Source organism: Danio aesculapii, chromosome 23 (genome assembly GCF_903798145.1).
Source record: "Danio aesculapii chromosome 23, fDanAes4.1, whole genome shotgun sequence".
In the NCBI taxonomy this organism is placed as follows: domain Eukaryota; kingdom Metazoa; phylum Chordata; class Actinopteri; order Cypriniformes; family Danionidae; genus Danio; species Danio aesculapii.
The window spans coordinates 11,437,792-11,448,761 of record NC_079457.1 but is presented as its reverse complement, the minus strand read 5'-3'; the positions used below and the strand labels follow the sequence as shown (position 1 = coordinate 11,448,761).

At 38.0% G+C, this 10,970-nt stretch overlaps 1 protein-coding gene across 1 annotated transcript; it reads left to right on the top strand.

The window, feature by feature from the left end:
* Window positions 1-6,124: 6,124 nt before the first annotated feature.
* Window positions 6,125-8,871, top strand: gpr182 (G protein-coupled receptor 182). Its single transcript, XM_056449178.1, has 2 exons — window positions 6,125-6,299; window positions 7,393-8,871. The coding sequence occupies exon 2, from the start codon at window positions 7,396-7,398 to the stop codon at window positions 8,470-8,472; it is 1,077 nt and encodes a 358-aa protein (XP_056305153.1). The 5' UTR covers window positions 6,125-6,299; window positions 7,393-7,395; the 3' UTR covers window positions 8,473-8,871.
* Window positions 8,872-10,970: the final 2,099 nt, after the last annotated feature.

Below are 10,970 nucleotides of genomic sequence, written 5' to 3'. Positions count from 1 at the left end.
TTTATTCAGTAAAAAAACAACATAAATCTCCCTTTTAAGATAAAACATTTTGATAAAAAAATTTAAAAATCATATTTATTTAAATTTAGAATAACAGTAATCATAGAAACTATAAACTCATATATATACTTTGTTTTACATTTTTGTTATATGTAATACTTGAACAAAATGTTAATTATTTATATTTAAATTTTGTAGTTGTACTAAAATATTATTATTGTCAAACCATAAGACAACAAAAGAAAATGTTTATAATTATTTTTTAATAGTCGAAAATAGTGTATATAGAACATGAACATTTATTTTAATAAATGACACTAATAAATGAATAAAATTATTACATAAATAATAAGTAAATAATTGGACAGTTATTAAGTACTATTAAGCGTTATACTTAATTATTTATATATATATATATATATATATATATATATATATATATATATATATATATATATATATATATATATATATATATATATATATATATATATATATATATATATAGTTGAAGTCAGAATTATTAGCACCACTGATTTATTAGCCCCGTTTATTTTTTCCCCCAATTTCTGTTTAATGGGGAGAAGATTTTTTTAACACATTTCTAAACATAAAAGTTTAAATAACTCTTCTTTAATCAATGATTAATTTTATCTTTGCCATGATGACAGTAAATAATATTTTACTAGATATTTTTCAAGACATTTAAAGACTTAACTAGGTTTATTAGGTTAACTAGGCAGGTTAGGGTAATTAGGCAAGTTATTGTATAACGATGGTTTGGTCTGTAGACTATCGAAAAAATATAACTTAAAGGGGCTAATAATTTTGACCTTAAAATGAGTTTTAAAAAATTAAAAACTGCTTTTATTCTAGCCGAAATAAAACAAATAAGACTTTTTTCATAAGAAAATATATTATCAGACATGCAGTGAAAATTTTCTTGCTCTGTTAAACGTCATTTGGGAAATATAAAAAAAAAGAAAAAAAAATTCAAAAGGGGGCTAATAATTCTGACTTCAACTGTGTATGTGTGTGTGTGTGTGTGTGTGTGTGTGTATATATATATATATATATATATATATATATATATATATATATATATATATATATATATATATATATATATATATATATATATATATATATATATATATATATATATATATATATATATATACAGTATATATATATTTACTATGTAATGCTTTCACATTATAGATGTTTATCACAGGCATCACGTACCTGTAACTGTATATGCTGATGGTGCATTAATGCCGTCATGTGCATATGTATATATGTCTATATACAGGTGATGCCTGTGATAAACATATATAATGTGAAAGCATTATTCACAACTTCACTGTAAGAGCTGATAAGCTGCTATTTTTTACTGTATCGCTGATGAACTTTGAAAGAATAGAGGTCTGGACCCGCTCATGAAAAGGGTCAAGGACAGGATCCACCAAACCCTTTCCAGGAGCTGCGATTCTGCTGACCAACTTTTTCCTGTTGCACTGACACTCTTAACAATGGAAAAGAGCCGCTCGTCCTGCAAACTGCTGACCAATTCTTGTGCTTGTAGGAGTATCTGGAACATCGAGTTCAGAGCGGCACATTATTCTCCTAAAGACTTTATAGTCGGCTGATTAAGGCCACGTTTAACCCCCAGTTAAGAGTTTTAACACCATAGAATTCACATCTTCCAGAGCGGAGTTTCTTTGAAAAATTAAACCGTTATGCCTCAAATCTCACTAACGTTCACACTTGAAAATGACGTGATATGCATATACAGAGTTTGTCAAAAGTTCAGTTTTAAGACATGCTGCAGGTTACGATTTTACCTCCATTTTAAGCCTATACAGGTTGATTCAAATTAAATTTGTAAACTTGTTGCCCTAACAAAGCAAATTTTGTCTTGTTGGAACAGCGAAAGATTTAAATTTTTGCACATAACATTTCTGTTGAATTGCATTAAACGTTTAGTTCAGTCAACTAAATGTTTTAAAATAAATGCTGTCCAAATCTTAGGTACAATAAACTTCAAAAGTTTTGTTGTTTTGACAAGACAGAATTAGCTTTTTTAGGGCAAAGAGTTTCCATAAATTTTTAAAGGTCCAGTGAAGCGCTTCAAAATGTGCATTTTTTAAAATCTATGACTGAAAAATGAAGAGGGCTCCTCCCCATATATATACTTACCGGTTACTTTATTAGATACACCTGTCCAAGTGCTTGTAACACAAATTTCGATCTGCTGTTAACGCAAAAAAATTATCTGCTGCACCTCAAATCGAGCATCAGAAAGGGGAAGAAAGGCAATTTTAATGACTTTGAATGTGGCGTGGCATGGATTTTCACACACAACCATCTCTAGGGATTACAAAGAATGAGAAAAAGAGAAAATAGTGAGCGGTGGTTCTGTGGGAACAAATGCCTTGTTGATGCCAGAGGTCAGAGGAGAATGGCCAGACTGGTTCGTGCTGGTAGAAAGGCAATAGTAACTCACTCAAATAACCACTCGTTACCCGAGGTATGCAGAAGAGCATCTCCGAACGCACAACAAGTCCAACCTTGAGGCGGATGGGCTACAGCAGCAGAAGACCACACCGGGTGCCACTTCTGTGAGACACTGCTCGCTGCAGAGCCACTTGAGCTCCAACGAGGGGTAGCTTGAGCTCCTATAAGCTGTTTTAATTCATACACCCATCCCCCCCTAACCCCAACCCCCAGTGACATCACTCGTAGAAGAAGTGCAAGGAAGGAGGAGCTGGAGCTCAAGATTGGACAATAGAAGATTTGAAAAACGTTGCCTGGTCTGATGAGTCTCATGGATCCATCCTGCCTTGTATCAACAGTTCAGGCTGGTGGTGGTGGTGTAATGGTGTGGGGGATATTTTCTTGTCACACTTTGAGCCTATTAATACCATTGAGCATCGTGTCAACGCCACAGTATTGTTGCTGACCATGTCCATCCCTTTATGACCACAGTGTACCCATCTTCTGATGGCTACTTCCAGCAGGATAATGCACCATGTCATAAAGCATGAATCATCTCAGACTGGTTTCTTGAACATGCCAATGAGTTCACTGTACTCAAATGGCCTCCACAATCCCCAGATCTCAATCCAATAGAGCACCTTTCGGATGTGGTGGAACAGGAGATTTGCATCATGGATGTGCAGCCGACAAATCTGCAGTAACTGATGCTATCATGTCAATGTGGACCAAAATCTCTGAGGAATATTTTCAACACCTTGTTGAATCTATGCCATGAAAAATGAATGCAGTTCTTGAGGCAAAGGGGGGCCCAACCCGGTACTAGTAAGGTGTACCTAATAAAGTGACCGATGAGTGTATCTATCTGTCTGTCTGTATACATGAATGCATTACCAACATATACAGTTACATGATGCCTGTGATAAACATCTATAATGTGAAACCTTTATTCACAACTTCACTGTAAGAGTTGATAAGCTGCTATTTTTTACTGTATCAGCAGAAGTAGACCGTGGAAAAAAGTCATTCACAAATATTGCATATAACAAGGAGAGTGTGTGCTGAAGTATACTTTTGGCTATCGAAATGCTAAAGACAAAATCAAACAATCATTCCTTGAAGCCAAAAGCTGCTGTTATGCTCTAAAAATGCAACCCAAATTTGGTTAATATAGTAGCAAATTTTTGAGTTTAGGCAGAAATCTATACCTTTTACCCCAAACTAAAGAGATCAGTTTGTACTTGTTCTCAAGTGTTGCAGTTTGCTGGGATGGTCTTTTGGGATGTCGGGGATTTTGAGGGGGGTTTAATGTGCAATTGGTTTCCTACCTCTCTCTCTCGCTCTGCCTGCCACTCACTGCCCCTCGACCAGCGAAAGCATTTCCTGCTATTGTCCTGCTGGGGGCTGTGTTTTTTCAGCATATCAGGCACAAACCAGCTAAATATTTTTTTTCCTTTTAGACTTTCTGAACTGTGAAAAGTTTCTGTGCAAAAAAAAATTAGTGTGGAGAAAAAAAGAGAGGACCTGATAGCAATCAAGGCCTAAAAGATATTGATTTAAAGTCTTCTTGTGTTATAGTCGATGCTTACATATCTAAACACTTAGTAGTGTGTGTCTACATTAGCATACCATTAGGATGTTTGGTCCCTCTTTATTTTAATGTACAGTTCATGTTATTAATAAACCATTAACTAAGAATGTAGCTCAATAAACAACTTATTAGCTGCCTTTTAATAGTTAGTGTAAGGTAATAGTTGGGTTTAGGTGTTGGGTAGGATTAGGGATGTAAAATAAGATTAAAAGTACTAATAAACATTTACTCGCTCACTATACTTCAGCTTAGTCCCTGATTTATTAGTCATCATATGTTTAATGTGGTGGATGCCCATCCAGCAACAACCCAGCACTAGGAAACATGCACACACTCTCTCTTTCACACACGCACACACACACACACACACACACACACACACACACACACACACACACACTCATACCCCACATGTGTCAAATCCAGTTCCTGGAGGACTGCAGCTCTGCAGTTTAGTTCCAACTCTGCTTCAACAAACTTACCTATAGGTTTCAAATAAGCCTGAAGGACTCAGTTGGATGAGATATGTTTAATTAGAGTTACAGCCAAACTGTGCAGAGCTGCGGCCCTTCAGGAACTGAGTTTGACACCTGTGGTTTACCCAGTTCACTTGTTCTGCGTGTCTTTGGACTGTGGGGAAAACCCACGCTAACATGGGGAGAACATGCAAAATCATTCATTAATTTTCTTTTTGGCTTAGTCCCTTTATTAATCTGCGGTCGCCACAGTGAAATGAACCACCAACTTATTCAGCATATGTTTTACGCAGTGGATGCCCTTCCAGCTGCAACCAGTCACTGAGAAACACACAGACAGTCTTATTCACACACATACACATACACTACAGACAATTTAGTATACCCAGTTCATCTATAGCATGTCTTTCGACTTGTGGGGGAAACCAGAGCACCCGGAGGAAATCCATGCCAACACGGAGAGAACATGCAAACTCTACACAGAAATGCCAACTGACCTAATCAAGGCTTGAACCAGCGACCTTCTTGCTGTGAGATGATTGTGCTACCCACTGCGCCACCGTGATGCCCAACATGCAAACTCCACACAGAAATGCCAACTGGTCCCGCTGAGACTTGAACCAGTGACCTTCATGCTGTGAAGCATAAGTGGTAACCGCTGAGCCACCGTGCCACCCCTAATAAACATTTAATTTCTCAGTGTACAATTTTAAGACATTAAATGTCATGATAATAAATTTCCCGGGCAGCTGTGACCTAGTAACCCAAAGGTTGCTAGTTCGATTACCAGTCTTGACAGGAATTGAAGATCGGGGAAGTGAATGAACCTCACTTTCTCAATCTTCAATATCCAGCTGAGGTGCTCTTGAGCAAGGCATCTAACCCCTTATTACTCCACAGGAGTTGGAAGCAATAGCTGCCCACTGCTCTGGGTATATGGTAACAGTGTCTGTGCTCTCACTCACTCTATGTGTGTGCACTTAGATGGATTAAAAGCTGAGGTAATAACCCAGTGGTGTTGTCAAATGCTTGAATAAAGAAAGAAGATATCAATTTAATTTGTTCAGACATCACTTTTGACTACAATTTTCTAATAAATAAATGTTAATGCTAATTCTATAACCTATTATTTCTGATTCTACAATCCTAAAACCACTTTGTTTAAAAGTTTTACTCAATGTTTAGCTTGTTTGGTGGAAATATAATGAAAACTGTAGACTACAGTTTACAGTAAGTCTCCCTCAAAACTCAATAGGAGATCTCACCCAACCTTCCTCTATTTTTGTGTTTGCTTATTACATAACATAGTGGCAGAATTCATAATGCGTTTAGCTACCAATAAGAGTATCATGTGCCTGCTCATTAGTACAGATTTGCATCCTGGAAGCACTTTAATTCCATCTTGGCTCCAAGCTTTGTTTAGACCAATGTTCTTGGAAAAATAAACATTCTGTCCGGTTATGTGGATGATACTATCTGAAATCAAAAGAATCTTGGAGTCTTTCCTGTCGGATTCAACCCCCTCCTGTCCTGTGAGGATGTCCTGTCAGTGTGGTGGTGGAGCAACCAGCCGCGTGAAAGAGAGAGGGAAGAGCTTATTTTGCCCCACAAGCCAAACTACGACTAGATCCCACGAAACTATTCAGCCGAGCAAAGACTCCAGTAATATTATTCAGGAGAGTTTCTGTAGAGGGGGTTAACCCTGAGTGCCTCATCTGCCATAACCACATAACAAGGTAAGTCTCCTTCCTCTTAGAACACAAATTATTCCATTAATATTGATTCCTGAGGTGATTGCTTGGACTTTAATTTTGTAATTGTGGAACATAAACATTAGTCATAAGATATTTCATGCCAAAGGCTTGCACACGTGGGTAGCTACGGCCCCTAACATTTACTATGCAAAACTTCTGATCTGGGATAGGTCAAGAGGGATGGATTTTGAGAAAAATGTGCAGGACAGTAGACACTGAGGGTCAAAGCTTGTTATTCCTGCTGTTAAAGGATTGCATCTCTGATATTTTGCCTAAAGTCCATCCAGGGCAGGAGATTCTAGAAATTTTTTAAACACACAGTCCTCTTAAAGTAGGAACAGGCAACTTGGGGATTCAGGGTCTATTTTAGGGTTTGGTTCAAACCACAATCTAACATTCATTCATTTATTTTATTTTCGGCTTAGTCCCTTTATTAATCTGGGGTCACCACAGTGGAATGAACCGCCAACTTATCCAGCATTCTCACACATACACTACGGCAATTTAGTGCATGTCTTTGGACTGTGGGGGAAACCGGAAAACCCGGGGGAAACCCACGCAAACACGGGGATAACATGCAAACTCCACACAGAAATGCCATCTGGCCCAGCCGAGGCTCAAATCAGTGACCTTTTTGCTGTGAGGCGATCGTGCTACCAACTGCGCCACCGTGATGCCACAATCTAACATACTAAAAACAATTGTGAACTTGTATTTGGCAAACTTGTATCTTGTTTTTTTTTTACTTGTATCTGGCTGTCAAATCCACAGTCCTCTTAAAGAAGGTACAGACAGATCTAGACCTTGAGATCCACTATTGAGCCCTCCAACGCCATTTAAAAATACCTGAAAAACATAGCCCAAGGCCTCAGGATGGCTTGAAAATCTGAGATTTTGATTAGGACCAGAACCTAAACGTTCTAGAATAATAGACAAAAATAGCCAGAGGATTGTGGATTAGATTTTATCCAAAAATCCACATTTTCTTATCAAATCCCAAACCAGGAAACTACCTTAAGAGTAGCTCAGTTCAATAACATTTGAACAAATCCTTCTATGTTGTTTTTGTCTGCAGAACATGACGCATGATATTCACAACTCATCTTTCGACTTCTACAATGGCACACCATGGTTCGTCTACGACTGCACCATTCACTTAGATGCGGATGGCCGGCGAATTGCTCTTTTCCTTCTTTACCTAGGCCTGTTCATGGTGGGATTGGCAGAGAACAGCATTGTAGTGTGGGTAAACTGGAAAAGGCGGCATTCAGCGAATGGGGTGTTGTTCTGCATCATCAACGTAAGCTTGTCTGATTTGATGGTAATCTTCACCATGCCGTTCTTCATGCTGGAGGTGACCATGGACAAGGTCTGGCTGTGGGGACGCTTCCTTTGCAAGGTCACACACCTTGTATACGTTATCAACTTCTACAGTAGCTCCTTCTTCCTGGCCTTCATGACCCTGGAGAGATACTTGTCCCTGACAAGGCCCAACACTCTTGCCTGCTTCCCACAGCAGCACAAACGTCGCTGGTTGCTCTGCGCCGGGATCTGGCTCTTATCTCTCTTGCTGGCCTTGCTAGAGAACGTCCATGTTGACCTGTTGGAGTGGGATGAACCGGGTTGCTACATGGTTCCTGAACAGTACCACACAGAATGGTTTCTGTCCGTTTCCTTCCTATGCCTGATTTTCCAGTTTCTGGCTCCAGCATCTGTCATTATAACCTGCAACTTCTTGATCGCCAGAGCCGTGCGCACAGCACCAGAGGTCCAGAATCGTCGGGATGTCTGGTTGGTACATGTGTACTCGCTGGTCTTTGTGGTCTGCTGGCTACCCTACCATTTGGTGTTGTTCTTGTTGACAGTGGACGACATGGACCCACACCTGTTCTCCTGCAATACGGTTGGGGTGCTGTACTATTCGTTTAGCCTTGTGCAATGCTTGTCGCTCTTTCATTGCATCGCCAACCCAATCCTCTACAACTTCCTCAGCCAGAGCTTCCGCAACAATTTAATAAATGCAGTGATCAGCCGCATCTCTTTATCTCCTGCCAGCGCACCTGCGAATGCAGAAGCCGACAACAAAGGGACAACAGCAGTAAAAGAGAGAAAGCTCAGTAACGCCAGCACAAGTCACTCTGACATTGGCGCATGAACTATTAAATGACGATAAAGGAAGTTGCTATGAAAAAATTGCCTTGTTAAGGTGCTTGCAATTGGTCAGTTGCCTGGTAACTAGCCATATTTTCTCCTGTTTTTCTCACCTCAGCATTGCAAACAGTGCAAGGAAGGAAATATCGCCAACCTTTCGTAACCTCTATTTCCCCTAGTTCCTATTGACACTAGTAACTCCAGGATAATAAAAGCTCTATCCACATGCCAGTGTTTGTACAACTGTTTTTTGTTTGCTCACTTCAACAAGAACTTTCACTTAGTGATTCTTATCAGTTACACCTAATGCTGTCTTAAGTGGCTTTTGAATTTAGCAACTTGTTTGTACATAAAGTTATGTATGTGATTTCACTAGAAAGAAATAAAATTAGTTCTTAAAAGTCTTTTAATCCCTTATTGTGTGAAAGCAGTACATTTTGTTGTGTCCAGACAATATTGTGTGTTAATAAATTGTCAAAACAAAGAAGCACTTAAAATGCGAATTAAAAAAAATATGGATCAACCTCACAGTTGGGTTAAAATGTAATAATTTAACAACCACAGAGTTTAAACATGGGTTCAAACAATTCATTTTTATAAGCTAATATTGCTCCAATGTACGTTTTATGCCATACAAAATTAATTCTGTTGTTGAAAATAAATATACTAACATTGGAAAGTTTCTCAGAATTCTACTAGAGACTAGAGTTCTAAAAAGTGCAGATGAAAATCTGGGTATACCAAGGCATAGTAGACTAATACAAGATCCGTGTATGGAAGGGCGTACTGTGAGCCTCAGACACCATTAATTCCTCATTTTCATGTAAATTCCACGAATGTAAAACCCCGGTGGCAACGGGACAATCAGAAGACAAAACAAACTGTGACTAGACTCACATGCGCATTTGCATGCATGCCTATTTGAGTCCTTTATCCAGACCTGACAAGCTGCCATGTCATCAAGCTTTGAGATCATTAATATGCATGCATCATGCTGCGTTTGATAAGCAACAACATTTTCTAGTAAGCTAAGATCAATAATTTTCTTCCCTTAGTTATTTTTAAGCATACATTTCACTTACTATGTATGTGTGACTTTTATTTTGAAAACGTGAGCACCAATTTGTTTACAGTGCGTTACTGGGCAATGACAGCGCGAGGCACGTTCAAACTCGCCTCAGTACGCAAAATGCAAGATTTACAGATTACACATTTATTCATCTCCACTTTGAAGAGCCATAAGGTATGTTTAGTTGTTAATTTATCGTGTTTATTGTGAAATTTGTAACGTATGTTTCAACAAACACACGTTGACTGATGGATAACGTCAAATCACTCAGCCCAACTGTCCTATGTTTATGCAAAGGTTGATATTCATTCCCGGCTGTGTTTACTTTGACTGTAGCTTCAAAATATAACACTATACATCTCTATCACTCTCTTTTGTCAAGTTTAATTATAATTTACCCTTTATCGACTACAGATCTGGTGAGCAAAACAGGTTAACATTACTCTGATTAGGTTTATATTTCATTAATACTCATTAATGTCCACTAAATGAGCCATATATGGTCAATCATGGACCTTCTTATTCTATGGATACTTTATGGAGTAATAAATGTTGACCTGTAGCCAGCTCAGTAAAAAAGGGTGGTTCTTTTTTCTCAAAAAGTGGACCTTTTTGCAGTTATTCACCTCATTTTCTATTTAATTATGATATTTAAATACTGCTTTTTACTGACATTTTAAGAACTATTTTTATCTGGATATGCCAATTTCACTAGAACCACTGTGTAATTTTACTTCTGCTACAGTGACAACTAACGCGATCTATGCTGAGGAAACATGGAACTGTTCGCAACATCTCTCTCCACTCTGCTGCAAATTAAGTTTGAGGACATCAGTCGAGTTGTTGCAGTAAACTCTTCAACTACAGGGTCGAGGCTGAAGAAGGGTTATAAATTCTTTGTTGAAGAATTTATTCATGGATATCAAGGTAAATTTTAGCTACTATCGCTAACACATCGCTAACGTTAACAAGTGTTAATACAATTATGGTCGTTTCTAAATATATTATATGATATTTATTTATTATTACTGATATGTTGACCTTTTTTTCATTGTTTATGCATGCTTAGTGTCAAATGTAGTCAACAGCTCTGTGGTAGTCAGAGCTAGATGCTACCGGTCAATGAGGAAAAACGAGAAACCCAACACACTGGAGGTTAAATGTAATCTGCTAATTGGTTTATGATTGCAGATTAGCCATCATTGTTCTGAAAGCAAGTTCTATTATTTTTAACATAACTGCTCCACGACTGTGCTGCCATTGTTTTTTTTACCGGAAGTAAGTTTACCCAGGAGCGGCCATAACCGGAAGTAACGAACGTGGAAGTGTGAAATTGGCCTATTAGCTTGTCAGATGGTCATCATAACCACATTTTTTGATGTACCAAAAGAAGATTTAGAATAAACAAATATGAAAAAAAAACATTAATACAA